General features: G+C 42.2%; 1 protein-coding gene across 2 annotated transcripts in view; it reads right to left on the reverse strand.

The window, feature by feature from the left end:
* LOC138945640 (sodium leak channel NALCN-like) overlaps window positions 1-16458 on the reverse strand; it is an 85280-nt gene that overhangs the window by 8361 nt on the left and 60461 nt on the right. For both annotated transcript variants that reach the window (XM_070317115.1, XM_070317114.1), the window contains exons 28-39: window positions 15979-16077; window positions 12781-12874; window positions 12240-12346; window positions 10996-11070; window positions 9380-9517; window positions 6643-6714; window positions 5980-6128; window positions 5158-5251; window positions 3622-3751; window positions 3241-3356; window positions 2578-2735; window positions 2298-2448 (exon numbers count right to left, since the gene is read on the reverse strand). In XM_070317115.1, the coding sequence (XP_070173216.1) occupies window positions 2298-2448; window positions 2578-2735; window positions 3241-3356; window positions 3622-3751; window positions 5158-5251; window positions 5980-6128; window positions 6643-6714; window positions 9380-9517; window positions 10996-11070; window positions 12240-12346; window positions 12781-12874; window positions 15979-16077 (1383 nt within the window). The remainder of the gene's footprint in view (window positions 1-2297; window positions 2449-2577; window positions 2736-3240; window positions 3357-3621; window positions 3752-5157; window positions 5252-5979; window positions 6129-6642; window positions 6715-9379; window positions 9518-10995; window positions 11071-12239; window positions 12347-12780; window positions 12875-15978; window positions 16078-16458) is intronic.

The raw sequence follows: 16458 nt of genomic DNA on the forward strand, positions 1-16458 counted from the left end.
TCAGCTCCATTACTAGAGTGTTGATTACCTACAAGTTCTCCCATTACTTTAGATAACAGAAGCACATGCACCCTTCCGAGGTAACTGTCAGCTCCATTACTAGAGTGTTGATTACCTATAAGTTCTATTACTTTAGATAACAGAAGCACATGCACCCTTCCGAGGTAACTGTCAGCTCCATTACTAGAGTGTTGATTACCTATAAGTTCTCCCATTACTTTTGATAACAGAACCACATGCATCCTCCTAAGGTGCTCCATACTAGAGTGTTGATTACCTACGTGCTTAAATGTTCGATAACAGAACCACATGCACCCTTCTGAGGTAAGAGCTCCATACTAGAGTGCTGATTACCAAAGTTCTCACATTACTTTGGATAGAAGAACTACATGCATTCGTCTGTGGTAAAATCTCTATACTAGAACGTGAATAAACTGAGTTTTTCCTTAATTGTGCATGTGCCTTTCATGTAGCGACAGATTACTTCCACATGCACTATTGTGCTGAAAAGACGGTAGGAAATATTAGTGTCTTTCTTATTGGCCGCGGAAGAGTTGTAGTCATTGAAAGTAAGGCACGCTGAGCTACATGTCGATGCTGTCATGGAATTTTGCAGTAACTTGCTGCAGTGCTGCAGTCACCATGCAATATATTTACGTTAAAATTAGTCATGTTTTAAAATTATCGGTAAATTCAATAGCAATTAAATTTGACTTGGAGCCCGCATTAATTAATAAAATTTTTTTATAATAATAAGCTAGGTGTGCAGGAGTTTTAATCACAGAGAATAAAATGCAACACAAATGTTGAGGTCAATTGTGACCCTCCACCACGGAATGAGTCGGATGTCAACTCGCGGGGTTCTGTGCTAGTCTTAATATACGTCCAGGGGTGTCAGGTATCAGTGTGAGGATCACCTTAGTCACAGGCGTGTAACTCGAAAAGTTTTCGCTCTTTTCTAAAACGGTTTTCACAACTGGATAGAGCATGAAAAACTCTGAAAGAAAATGTAAAATATAAAAATCATGCAAAGGTGACATGCGACTCATTCCGTGGTGGAGGGTCACAATTATACTTCTGGCTATACTCCGTTTTTACTACAGACTCATGAAACATGCATGTGTTGGTAAATTGCCCTACTCTCTCTCTCTCTCATGCTTACACTAACTAGTATTATAAGTACTGCTATGATATAAAGCATAACGAACAGAGGTATACAGTGGTACCTTTGATGAAAGTACCCCTTTGGAACATGCCAAAAACGTCCCTACATTGCAGGTGGCCTGTCAAGACAGGTATATTTTGATATAGGTGTACTTTATTGCAAGGTAGTCCTCTCATTGAAGGGGCCTTACATCACAGGTACCACTGTAGCACAAAGCAAGATAAGAAACTGAAATGTAAAACCAAAAGTCAAAATGGTGGAAACAAGGCAGTTAAAGCTTGGTGGCAGAGTCTAGATCTTCGTCAGAAATACATGTAGGTTGGGTTGTAATTTGCAGAGCACAAGCAGTTGTCTGTTAGCATTACTGGTCTGCTTTAACTTAGTTTTACCTGCGTCTGGGCCTACAGAAAAACAAACAAAGAAACCAAGGTAACTTAGAGAAAAAAGCAAACATTTGAATCATCAAAACCAAACAAGTAACAAAGAAAATCAGTACAGGAGCAAAAACACTTGCACAAAACGGAATGAAAAATCCAACCAATTTGTCATGAACACACGCAATCAACAGAAATCAAGTCTTGTCTTATGTTTTGCATCTCCTATAATTTGACAGACTTCAATTGTAAGTACGAGTCGCACACTGAACACTTTTTTCACTCTTATAACATTTGCCATAAATTCAGAAAGATGCATGCACTTAAAGAAAAACACATGCACACATATGCCTGATAGTTGTTATGCACCTTTTTACACCAATTCCAGAAACACCCACATGAACCCACCCAGCAAATAGAAACACACCCTTGCACTCATACATTTCTTTCTCTCACAGAATTCACTGTTCTGGCAATATTGCAAGAAATCAGTTTCTGTTTAGCTTTGATCGTTCATCAGCCCTCCTGATCACTTTAGAGTGTACTTAGAAAAAGGAGAAAGGGACATTGTGAAGTAATCTTGGTAAATATGCCCTTACTCTCTGTAAAGCCGGGTCCTGTCCTGAGAAGAGGGATGTCGCTTGCTTTGTGTTGGCAGTCCGTTAAACCTCCCTACTCTTTCATACCCCTTATCAAGCAGAGTTCACCGTTGCTCGTGTCATTAAAAACAAAGCAACAGAGAGAGACGGATGACTTACAGCGCGGATGCGTTTGAGACACTTGTCCAGCCAGTTGCGGATGGTCAGTTTGGCCACCTCCTCCTCCACCGTGTACTCCAGCTCCTCCCGGGCCAGCAGCTCCTCCAGTTGCAGGGACTTGCGGATGTCCACTGACCGGTACGACAGCATGCTGCAGTGTACAACACGAGTCATGGATCACCACATGAATGGTTGGTTGGATATTCTTTTTTATTGTCATCGTCGTAGCCATCATCATCCTCCACAATATCATCATTCATCAATGGTTACACACACTCACCTCAAGACGTCATGGAAGGTGACCTCCCCAGTGGGGTGGAGCTTTTCAATCTCGTAGCACATGTGTTTGAAGAGCAGGCGGTCCTTCTCCAGATCCACCTCCAGACGTCCTTTCAGCAGACGCAGCAGAAACTTCACCCTGTGGGCTGGTATTACGCCCTGCAACACGTTATCACAGTGGACTATCAGCAACAGACTAGCATGTAGTGTTAAACTCCTAGGACCATCACTAGAGTAGCATTTGTGCAGTAGGACATTTTGGCTGAATTAACTTTGCAGATTGACTGGGATGTCACTCACAGAAATGAATTCAATCCAAAACTCCCTCTCTGTTCAGGAAGCAGCGAGGCTGTTGATTCTTGGAATGTTTCCGAGTGGAAGGATGCTCTCAATCCATGCGAAAGCTGGGCCGAGGAGCACGAGAAAGTTACCAACCGGGTGGGAGCCAGCCGCGGGGTTGGTTTTGGTTGAAACTGAGATTTGTTGTGATTTCAACGAATCAGACCCCGAGGTTTTTTCTCACCCGTTTGGGTGGCACCCACTTTCGCTTTGTGCACCTCATGCAGCCCAGGGCACATCTGTGAGGGTTGACCTGATCGTTCACACAGGAAGGAATGTATTTATAGGACAGTGTATGTCTCCAGGTGGAGTTAGTTTTCCTGACCTTTCTGTTGATGTCCACCAGGTTCCATGTGTTCTGGAACTGCCTGATGTCGTTGTAACTCAGCAGAGCGTCCTCTTCGTTGGAGTAGAACAGCGAGAAGTTTTCCATAATGATAGCTGTCAACAACAACATCCTACCATTAGCAACAGCACTTTATTTCATACTACTACTAGCCCTATTTAAGTTGAGCGATTCTTTCTACATGTGACATTCAGCTAAAGCATAGTCTACCTTCAACTTGTCAACTGTCACAGCACAGGTAAACTGATCACAGCTTCCGCTGTCACACACACACACACACACACACACACACACACACACACACACACACACACACACGCACACACACACACACACAGATAACAATGTAGGCCTACTAACCGACCAACAGGTTGAGCACAATGTAGGTGATGATGACGTAGAAGGAACAGAAGTAGACGATGGAGGCGTGGTAGTTGCCGCAGTCTGTCTCCCAGAAGTTGCCGCCCATGGTGCAGAATGGAGGTCTCACCTGCACAACACACCGACATGCTGCATACACTGGTAACTCCGTTGTCATTCCTCTCTCACAGAGTTATTATATCCAAAAAAAGTTCGCTCACAAGTCTAGCCTAAAAAATAAAAACTCTCAAACACCCAATAAAACACGACATGACATAGAAACAAGTCGCGTAAGGCGAAAATACAACATTTAGTCAAGTAGCTGTCGAACTCACAGAATGAAACTGAACGCAACGCAACGCAGCAAGACCGTATACTCGTAGCATCGTCACTCCACCGCCCGTGGCAAAGGCAGTGCCCGTGGAATTGACAAGAAGAGCGGGGTATTCGTTGCGCTGAGAAGGATAGCACGCTTTTCTGTACCTCTCTATCATATCTATATGTTTTTGGAATCAACAAGGAATAAGATGAAAGTGTTTTTAAATTGATTTCGAAAAAAAAATTTTGATAATAATTTTTATATATTTAATTTTCAGAGCTTGTTTTTAATCCGAATATAACATATCTATATGTTTTTGGAATCAGCAAATGATGGAGAATAAGATAAACGTAAATTTGGATCGTTTTATAAATTTTTATTTTTTTTTACAATTTTCAGATTTTTAATGACCAAAGTCATTAATTAATTTTTAAGCCACCAAGCTGAAATGCAATACCAAAGTCCGGGCTTCGTCGAAGATTACTTGACCAAAATTTCAACCAATTTGGTTGAAAAATGAGGGCGTGACAGTGCCGCCTCAACTTTCACGAAAAGCCGGATATGACGTCATCAAAGACATTTATCAAAAAAATGAAAAAAACGTTCGGGGATTTCATACCCAGGAACTCTCATGTCAAATTTCATAAAGATCGGTCCAGTAGTTTAGTCTGAATCGCTCTACACACACACACACACACACACACACACACACACACGCACATACACCACGACCCTCGTCTCGATTCCCCCCTCTACGTTAAAACATTTAGTCAAAACTTGACTAAATGTAAAAACACCATCAGCCATCTCAGCCTCATCTTGCAGGTCGAAAAATACAACATGCTTGAATTATTTACGTTATACCAGGCCCAAGGGGGTGGAGATTGTATTGTCTTACAATTCCTGCATAACGTTTTGATGATTCTGAAGTCCTTAGTGAAAGCATAAACTTTTTTCAAGGAATTCTGAAATCCAAAATTGAAATATGAAATCTTCCCATCATAAAATGATGTTCTACAACACTTACATTCTGCCCTACCACCATACTCCCAAATTGATTTAGCTAGATATCATCCTTCAGGGCACAGGAATGAAATCAATGTATTATAAAGAAGGACATGTTATTTCACCTGCATCTTGCAGCATAAACTTAATGGATGTCAGTACCAACAATTTGAAAACAGACAAATTTACCAAAATAAAGTGTAACTACTCACCATACAGTCATGCATGATCTTGTTCCAATCCTCTCCAGTTACGATGCGGAACAGCAACATGATAGCGTCTGGAGCCGTCTCAAAGTTGGCATGCCTGGGAAAGAAAGCACATGACAAATAGAGACATTCTCAGCACTATGACAACAGACTTTCAATGGACACTAAGAAATCAGCCACAATCTTCTTGCCCACACATCAGTCACAGATTGGCTGTCAGAGCTGTCAATTTCTACAGATATCTCCTCAAGCATGCAGAGGGTTATAAATGTAAAAGACATGACTTACATCAGCTGACATTTTTATTCTATGTTCTTTTGTGAATGTAAGTTTATGCAGTTTATGTTGTCTGATCCATTTTGTCATCAAAATCTCACGCATTATTGTGCTAACATAATATTAGGCCTCATAGTCTCTTCTGATATTCTTCTTCCTCGTCGTACACAGAAACATTAACTCCTGAAAGCTTGACAGTATATAGCTGTATGCAAGATCCTCCACTAAGCTGTAGATCTTCTCCCATAACCGAGTGTCTTCAGTGGTCTCTTCAGATATAAGAAACAGACGAGATTATTAAGAGAGAAGAGATTGTCTCAGTCTTGCTTGTGTCTTCCGAATGAGCTTGTGGACAATTTGTCAGATAAGTTTACTTTGTGTATTATAAGTGTCTGTCTGTCCACTTCACAGACCGCAGGCTCAGTGACTGCATTGTATTGTTTTGTCACAATTACACTTCCCTATAACATACCTTGCTGTTTTTAAACATTCTTTTTGAATGTTAAACCTTTTGACAAAAGAAAGAAAGCTTCGTTAGAGCTGTCTAACCTGCCCAGGTTGTAGCCGTACTTGACGGAGCCGAAAAGAATGGTGCCTGTGTAGGCGTAGAAAAGCATGAGCAGAAACATGCCCATGATGATGAAAAAACTCTTCGTTACTGACATCACCACCGTCTGCATCAACATCTTCAGTGTCGCCTGCACACAAATATACGTACAGTCAGCTTAATTGATGGATCCAAAAGTTGACAGATACATAAATCAAATGGTTGAACAATTAAAGGATCAGTAAACCCAGATCCGGGAGTTGATTATATACATTGTTTCCTCAAACATCATCAGGTCCATCAACCTTTGAAACCATTTACGCTTGGATCTATTGATCATTGGATCTTTCAAACCTATAGAACCAACAGTCCTTAGATCCATCATAATACATAGCTACATTGCATACCAACTGGTCTATGGGTCACTGGCTCCAAGGGTTGAGAGAAACCTACACTGAGCCTTTTGAATCCAATGGCTCTTGGAACAGTTGGGAAAGTGGAGTAACTTCCCTTGCAAATATCTTGATGGAAGAAATCAAAAGAAACGTATCCAGAGGGTGTCAAAGCAGAGGTTTCAGTGTATTTTTTAAGAAGTGGAATTTCCATTCAACTCTTCAGTTCAAAACTTGTTTTCTGGCTAATGGTTGTTGACAAACATTACTCACATGTTTTCCAGTGATGGTGAAGAATCGAAGAACGATGACAAAGTACCCCAGAGAGTTGATGGTGTCATGCATCTGAAACATCATCAACACCTCTTATAATAATAATAATAATAATAAATGAGCATTTATATAGCGCAACATCATAACTTTACAATTATGCTCTTTGCGCTTGACACATTTAAAATTAAAACACAGTTATACAAGCATTTACATCTACATTCATAGTCAGCAACGCTTAATTAAAAGCATACACCATCAAACATACATTACAAAAAATTCTTCCACTAACTAAGTAATAAAAACATGAATACAAGAAGAGCAAACGCTCGATCGAGTCACTTTCGCAGTTCTGAATATTATATGAGGCATCAGATGGACAGGAAGAAATTGCTATTCACAACACAATGAGTCACGTTCACATAAAATTTGAGCCAACGTTAAGTTGTGTGTTGCCGAACAGAAAAGGCTAGTTATCTCCCTTGTTTTTCTGATAACGTTCGTAAAAGGCTACAGATGTAAATACTTTGATGTAAAGAATAATCCTACAAAGTTTCAATCACATCCGATGAACTTTGTCAAAGATATAAAATGTCTAATTTTTCCTTTGACGCTGACCTGTGACCTTGAAAAAGGTCAAAGGTCAACGAAACCATCGTTAAAGTGTAGAGGTCATTGGAGGTCACGACTAAACAAAATATGAGCCCGATCGCTTTGATAGTTTCCGAGAAAAGTCCAACGTTAAGGTGGTGTCTACGGACGGCCGGCCGGCCGGCCGGCCGGACAGACTAACACTGACCGATTACATAGAGTCACTTTTTCTCAAGTGACTCAAAAATAGGTAGTGAAAACAAGGAAATACCAGCTGAATACCCTTAATCAAACAGAACATGTTATCAACAATACTGAAAACAGCCCTAGATGTTTATATACATTATCACATTATCACTAAAACAACAAATACACTACATGTAGCCTACTGATGGACCGCCCTTGGGACCAGCCAACAGTGTCCTTACAGTGCAGGTGGCCTGTCATGACAGGTTTATGTTGGTCAAAATGATCTACAAAGGGACACAAAAGGCATCCTTTATTGGGAGCTGAACAGTCCTCTCAGGGGAGTGGCCTCACTTTGCAGGTACAGTGGAACCCCTCTGACAACCTTCTTTTTTCAGATGTTCTGTTCATAACCTCTGTAAATGTACCTCCGCTTTAAGGCTCCCTCCTTTTTCTCACATTTGTTTAGGTCATCTTTCTTTCTTTCTTTCTTTGGTGTTTAACGTCGTTTTCAACCATTCAAGGTTATATCGCGACGGGGAAAGGGGGGAGATGGGATAGAGCCACTTGTTAATTGTTTCTTGTTCACAAAAGCACTAATCAACAAGAAGGGCAAAGCCCATACGACTCACATGCTTGACCTTGACCTTTCATGACATCATACACTAAGAACTGCTTTACACATTTTTCCTACCAAAATACATGTGACCTTGACCCAAGGTCAAGGTCATCCAAGGTCATGCAACACAAAGCTGTTAATTCAAGACATAGGAAGTACAATGGTGCTTCTACCATGAGATATGGTCACTTTTAGTGGTTCACTACCTTATTTTGGTCACATTTCATAAGGGTCAAAGTGACCTTGACCTTGATCATATGTGACCAAATGTGTCTCATGATGAAAGCATAACATGTGCCCCACATAATTTTTAAGTTTGAAACAGTTATCTTCCATAGTTCAGGGTCAAGGTCACTTCAAAATATGTATACAATCCAACTTTGAAGAGCTCCTGTGACCTTGACCTTGAAGCAAGGTAAACCAAACTGGTATCAAAAGATGGGGCTTACTTTGCCCTATATATCATATATAGGTGAGGTATTCAATCTCAAAAACTTCAGAGAAAATGTGAAAAATGTGAAAAATAGCTGTTTTTTAGACAACATTTATGGCCCCTGCGACCTTGACCTTGAAGCAAGGTCAAGATGCTATGTATGTTTTTTGGGGCCTTGTCATCATACACCATCTTGCCAAATTTGGTACTGATAGACTGAATAGTGTCCAAGAAATATCCAACGTTAAAGTTTTCCGGACGGCCGGCCGACTCGGGTGAGTACATAGACTCACTTTTGCTTCGCATGTGAGTCAAAAATTTGCTCCAGGGGCTTGCAACGTAGTACAATATATGACCTTACTGGGAGAATGCAAGCTTCCAGTACAAAGGACTTAACATTTCTTACATACTGCTTGACTAAAATCTTTACAAACATTGACTATATTCTATACAAGAAACACTTAACAAGGGTAAAAGGAGAAACAGAATCCGTTAGTCGCCTCTTACGACATGCTGGGGAGCATCGGGTAAATTCTTCCCCCTAACCCGCGGGGGGAAACAGTCCTCTCAGGGGAGTGGCCTCACTTTGCAGGTACAGTGGAACCCCTCTGACAACCTTTTTTCAGATGTTCTGTTCATAACCTCTGTAAATGTACCTCCGCTTTAAGGCTCCCTCCTTTTTCTCACATTTGTTTAGGTCACACAAAATTCATTTTTCAACAAGTGCCGTGCAATGCAAACCATGGTTACTTGTTTATTTGTTTACGTGCTATAAGATTAAGCCAAAAAATCTCTCAGTTATCGGTAAACATAGCAACAAGGAAAAAGCATTGAACCACTTTTTGAACTTCAAGAAAAATATCCATACCCCAATTATCTTATTCAAATTTGAATAAATTTGAGCCACTGACCGTTGCATCATTTTTGGTGTCCAAACTGTAGTTGAGGATGATCCATATGACCCCCAGGAAAGTGACCAGCATGTCAAAGCGATTGCGACGACTGGTCCAGTAACCCATCGGGGACAGTGCTACCATCTTCATTATCACCTGGAGACAAACAAATTTTAAAAAAATTCAAAACTAAAATATAAATGACTTCAGTTACATACACAACAAGAAATTCCTCCGAGGTAGGAAAAACACCCCCGTCAGAGAACTCAGAACTTTATTACATGCGGAGAGAGAGAGAGAGAGAGAGAGAGAGAGAGAGAGAGAGAGAGAGAGAGAGAGAGAGAGAGAGAGAGAGAGAGAGAGAGAGAGACAGACACAGAGAGACAGAGAGACAGAGAAACAGAGAGACAGAGAGACAGTCAGAAGTCAGAAGCCAGAAGCCAGAAGTCAGAAGTCAGAAGTCTGAAGTCTGAAGTCAGAAGTCAGAAGTCAGAAGTCATAAGTCATAAGTCAGAATGTTTATTCGCGTAAAGGGTACGTCGAGGTTGGTGGCAGTGAGAATGGTTATTTCCCTTTGACCATTAATATGTCACTCTTAATCTTAATCCACCAATAACTCCCTAACCGTGTGTTTGACTGGTCCCAATTTTTGTAAGGACCGTCTCAGGAATGTATAGAACCTGTTCACCAAGTTTGGTGACGATCGGTCTGTTCATTCTTGAGATCTATATGCGAACACAAACAAACAAACAAACAAACAAACAAACACATCGAGTGAAACCTATACACACCCCTATACCGGGGGTGTAATTACAACAGCTGCTTTCTCTACAGAATTTCTTGCAACATACAAAGAAGAAGAAAAGCAACTGTAACAAGAGGCGAAGCCTTCAAGGCTCACGTAAGAAATCGACAAACAGTAACACAAACTCAATCACTCCGTCACACACACACACACACACACACACACACACACACACACACACACACACACACACACACACACACACACACACACACACACACACACACAGTAAGCAGGTGAAACTATGCAAGAAAGCGAGACCCTGGATCTGCCAAGAAGTCTCGGCCCGCTCACAATAACAATGACCGAGACTTTCAGTAATTCCTTTGCGTGACGTCTAACCCTCTTACGTCATAATGTGACGTCTTCAAATAGTTTCTATCACACACGTCGAACACTTTTGACCGAGACTGACGTAATCCATAGACTCGGAAATGTTAAAGTTTCTACCACAGACATACACACATACATACGCACGCACAGACAGACAAAGTTTATCATCGCATAGGCTACACTTACGTGAGCCAAAAACCATTATTACAACTGCAGTGTCTTTCTTCACAAAAATCCCACAACACCTCTTATGTACTTTAAAAGTTTTTATCACATGACAGCTTTAACAAAATGTTACCTAAAAACACCAACATAAGGACTGGAAGCATGGGAGGTATGAACAATCAATGTGAAATAATGTATGAGTCACCAATCTCATAAGAGACTTAAACAGACTTTTACTACTGGCAAACAAGCATTTAGTGATGTGTATTTTCAAAATTAAACAGACTTTCACTGGCAAACAAGCGTTAAGTGATGTGCATTTTATGCTAACCTCCACCAAGAAGAGCAGAGTGAAGGAAGTGGAGAAGCCAGCCAGTATGGTTGTCTTGTCCCCTGAATCTTTCCACTGTAACACAGCATGAACAATACAGAATACTGTCATCAGGAATTGTTAACTAATCATGTTTGTCCTACAGAAAACAAAAAATTAATAAAAATACAGGAGGGTGTCTTAAAATAGATTAATTTTCACATATCATGAACTGAAAATCTGAGAAAGCATGGTCTAAGAATGGGGAAAGACTTAGAGGGGGATCCCGGGCGGGGACGTAGCTCAGTCGGTAGCGCGCTGGATTTCTATCCAGTTGGCCGCTGTCAGCGTGAGTTCGTCCCCACGTTCGGCGAGAAATTTATTTCTCAGAGTCAACTTTGTGTGCAGACTTTCCTCGGTGTCCGAACACCCCCCGTGTGTACACGCAAGCACAAGACCAAGTGCGCACGAAAAAGATCCTGTAATCCATGTCAGAGTTCGGTGGGTTATAGAAACACGAAAATACCCAGCATGCTTCCTCCGAAAGCGGCGTATGGCTGCCTAAATGGCGGGGTAAAAACGGTCATACACGTAAAAGCTGTGGGAGTTTCAGCCCATGAACGAACAAAACAAAAAAAGAGGGGGATCCAATCGTACAACCTACCACAGCAAAACAAGATTCCGTGGGAACAGTATCTTACAAGTATCTTGCCTTTTATAAAAGTGCAACAACACACTGCTGCATGATTACTCTCCGTTTTGATCATAAGATAAAACATTGTCTCTGAAGACTACAAAAATCGTCCAAAAAATTGGGTGAGGTCCTCTCAAAATAACACAACCTTGTGCTCTGAATCCTGCTTTGATTGTTTGTTTGCTTAACGCCCAGCCGACCACGAAGGGCCATATCAGGGCGGTGCTGCTTTGACATTTAACGTGCGCCACACACAAGACAGAAGTCGCAGCACAGGCTTCATGTCTCACCCAGTCACATTATTCTGACACCGGACCAACCAGTCCTAGCACTAACCCCATAATGCCAGACGCCAGGCGGAGCAGTCACTAGATTGCCAATTTTAAAGTCTTAGGTATGACCCGGCCGGGGTTCGAACCCACGACCTACCGATCACGGGGCGGACGTCTTACCACTAGGCCAACCGTGCCGGTACTACTTGAAGCTAATACAGTATATGATTATGAATCATTTTGAAAGAATCTGCAGGTTTATAAATAATGGGGTAGCAGGTGTAGTAAAAGGAACTCACTGGGACAGACAGCATGAGACAGTTTGCGATGACCAAGAAGACGATGAAGCGTTTGAAGTACAGGTGTTGTGTGATGTCGTACATCAAAGCACGGAAGGCACTCCTCTCTGCCAGAAAGAAAAATAAAGTGTCTTAGTGAAGCATAATATAAATTCAGCTTTCTTTCCTAAGGAACATTTACACACAAAAGCAAACAACAACAACAACAACAACAACAACAACAACAACAACAACAACAGCAACAACAACAGCAACAACACAAACACAAAATAAACAAACTTCTTTTTTCACAACTAGATCAAGGATACTCAAAGGCAAGTTCATAGAAAAAGGCTTGCATTCATTCATGTGAAAGATCTTACAGTACAGTGTTAACACACCCTACGTTAGTACATACTTAAATCTTCCAGCATACAAGAGTCTGCCAGCCCTCCCATGCTCACACGTAAACGTGAGGCACAACTCTTAAAACAGCACACATACACACACATTGAGCTTTTTTTCTATGTTTGTCTGTTTTACCAAGTAATTAAATACCCACCAGGCCTTGGAGGAATATGGAGAGGCTGAGCCAATTTGATTCGTCCCTTCAGATCCAGCCAACGTCTCTGATCCACTGTCAACAGGGCTGTTCCCTACAAACACAAACAGCAGATGTAATGATAAAAAAATGTCTACCAGTGTCTTTTTCTTCTTCTCGTTCGCTCCTTTTAGACTTCCACTCCTGTGGCACGCACAAATGCTGCCGTCTTCTTTAGGACCACCAGGTTGCCAAACAGCTTCTCTTGTTTGTTTTGTTTGTTTGTTTGCTTAACGCCCAGCCGACCACGAAGGGCCATATCAGGGCGGTGCTGCTTTGACATATAACGTGCGCCACACACAAGACAGAAGTCGCAGCACAGGCTTTATGTCTCACCCAGTCACATTATTCTGACACCGGACCAACCAGTCCTAGCACTAACCCCATAATGCCAGACGCCAGGCGGAGCAGCCACTAGATTGCCAATTTTAAAGTCTTAGGTATGACCCGGCCGGGGTTCGAACCCACGACCTCCCGATCACGGGGCGGACGCCTTACCACTAGGCCAACCGTGCCGGTTAACAGCTTCTCTTTCAGGGGGGTCTCATCCGGTCAAGCTGTGCGTCTATTTTCCTCCTGCAGCGGGCACAGTTTCAGATTTACTCTCTTCATTTCTCTTTTTCATAAGAAATTGTTTCTAACGCATTCTTCCAATCCCATCTCTGAATTTGTATAGTCGGTTGTTGATGCCAAAAAAGGCTATAAATACACAACAGGCGTACAAACAGGGTATAAAAGGTTCGAACCCCGGCCGGGTCATACCTAAGACTTTAAAATTGGCAATCTAGTGGCTGCTCCGCCTGGCATCTAGAGCAAAACCACCTTCTCAACACCCATCAGTCTGCATACAGGAAAAACCATAGTACCGAGACAGCACTTCTGAAGATTGTAAACGACATCCTTCTTGGCTTTGACGAAAATCAGGTCTCCATTCTAACACTACTGGACTTGTCTAGCGCATTTGATACGATAGACCACGAAATTCTGCTCCACAGGCTTCAGCACTCCTTTGGTGTTCATGATCTGGCCCTTTCCTGGGTTCGTTCGTACCTTACTAACCGGACGCAGACCGTTTGTGTCAACGGCATCAAATCTCAACCTTCAGCTCTCCAGTACGGTGTCCCGCAAGGGTCCGTGCTTGGCCCCATACTTTTCGTTCTATATGCCTCCCCTGTGTCCGATGTTATCAGTCGCCATGCGTTGTCGCACGAGAGTTTCGCTGATGATACACAGCTTCATCAGTCTGCCCCTCTTGCTGAAGTTGACGTTCTGGTATCTCGGACACAGGATTGCATTGCGGACCTCAGTGATTGGATGTCTTTAAACAAACTCCAGTTAAATAGTGACAAAACCGAAGTTATGCTGGCCTGTCCCAAGAAATTTCTCAATCACCCTTCTCTTCCTGCCTCTCTCACTGTCAACGAACTACCTATCTCTTTCTCTCCGTCTGTCCGCAGCCTTGGCGTCACTCTCGATCCAACTCTCTCTTTCCAAAAACACATCTCTAACATCTGCAAGTCCGCCTATCTAGAGCTGCGCAAGATTAGTTCAGTCCGTCACTACCTCACCACTGATGCAACCAAAACGTTAGTGTGTTCTTTAGTCCTCTCAAAGATAGATTATTGCAATTCTCTTCTGGCCGGTCTCCCTAAGTACCTTTTAGATAGACTTCAGAGGATCCAAAATAACGCTGCCCGCCTGGTCTTCAAACCTTCCAAGTATGAACACGCCACACCCCTTCTTCACTCTCTACACTGGCTGCCTATCACTAAAAGGATCGAATACAAACTCTCCTCTCTTTCTTTTGCCGTCGTTTCTGGTTCTGCCCCAGAATACTTCTCAGAACTCCTCAATCTCTACACCCCCTCTCGTCAGCTTCGCTCCGCCGCCGACACTCGACTCTTCCGACTCCCCACAGTGCAAACAAAGACATGTGGCGAGAGGTCCTTCGCCTATCAAGCCCCTGTGACCTGGAATAGATTACCTCTGCCTCTCAGACACACAGATTCTCTCACTACATTCAAGACAAATCTCAAAACACACCTCTTTCAGCGCAAGTGATTTTCCCTCCAGCATCTCCCCACCCACCCCATCCCGCCCCACCTCACCCCCTACCTAGTGCCTAAAATAACGTGTATATATATTTTCTGCGCTTTGTGTCAGCACTGTTTGTGTGTGTGTAAATAGTATTGTTGACACGTTTTTATACAGTAGCCTTATGTGGTTCTTGTGCCTAGGCTGTGTATTGGATTGTCATTGTATGCCTGCATCATTAGTTGTCAGTAATTATTACATGTGCTGATTGTTCTCTTTGCCTGCGCGCGTATAGTATGTTGGTTATGATTGGTCATAGTATGCTTGTTTATGTTTGGTCGTTATCTTTGCCTGTGCGTGTATTGTATGTTTGGTCGTTTTCTTTGCCTGTGCATGTATAGTTTGTTGGTTATGTTTGGTCGGTTTCTTTGCCTGTGCGTGTATAGTATGCTTGGTCGATGTATGTATTGTAAAGCGCTAAGAGTAGACATTTTTCTAGAATAGCGCTATAAAAGTTTGCATTATTATTATTATTATTATGGGGTTAGTGCTAGGACTGGTTGGTCCGGTGTCAGAATAATGTGACTGGGTGAGACATGAAGCCTGTGCTGCGACTTCTGTCTTGTGTGTGGCGCACGTTATATGTCAAAGCAGCACCGCCCTGATATGGCCCTTCGTGGTCGGCTGGGCGTTAAGAAAACAAAACAAAAAAGACAAAACAAAGGGTATAAAAACTATGCATTACAATTTTTCAGAGCCTGTTATTCCTCCTTGGTTGTGACCTTTATTTACAAACTGCTTATAAAAACTTCTGAAATTTCAGCTTCTGGCGAAGCAACATGCACCCACGCCCTATCCACAGAATGACAGATCGTATGATTAAAAGAAGCAAGACTGCAGGTCTTCTAGTTAGGCGTGCAAGTGTGTGGGTGCTTATCTGTGTGCACAAGCACATAACTGTACCCAATGTCTGTATGTATGTGTGTGTACGTAAAACAAAACGTAATTAAAAAAAATATCTTTAACTTCTGCTGACAATTAGTCAAACAGAAAGGCTCTCAAACGACTGCATAACCTGCGTGCATGCAGAACCTTCAGTTTTTGTATCACAGCACAAATGCGTACCTTGTTTTCACTGTAGTTGGCAATCACCACGCCCACAAACAGAGTCAGACCAATCATGTAGCCGATGAAGACAAACAGGTGAATGTACACAGCCTCCGCCTGAAAGAAAACAAGGATATCATGTCACCGTCATCACAGAGCATACACTCAAGTGACACATGCTTGCATACAGGTGTTCACAGAAATAAGTATATGTCCTCATCTATATATATATACGACTTGTGTCTGTGTGTCTATCTGTCTGTGTGTCTATCTGTGTGTGTGTGTATTCGCCATGCACGGCCAAAGTTCTCGATGGATCTGCTTCACATTTGGTGTCCATATTCAGATACACCCCGGACAAAATCTGGTCGATGAGATATTTCAATACGTGCTCTCAGCGCGCAGCGCAAACCGATTTTGGTTTTTTTTCGTACCATAACTCTTCCTTATCTTCTCCATGTTTTCAGCGTTTACCTCCCTTCCTTCGTATGGCTTCGA

Source organism: Littorina saxatilis, linkage group LG13 (genome assembly GCF_037325665.1).
Source record: "Littorina saxatilis isolate snail1 linkage group LG13, US_GU_Lsax_2.0, whole genome shotgun sequence".
Classification (NCBI taxonomy): domain Eukaryota; kingdom Metazoa; phylum Mollusca; class Gastropoda; order Littorinimorpha; family Littorinidae; genus Littorina; species Littorina saxatilis.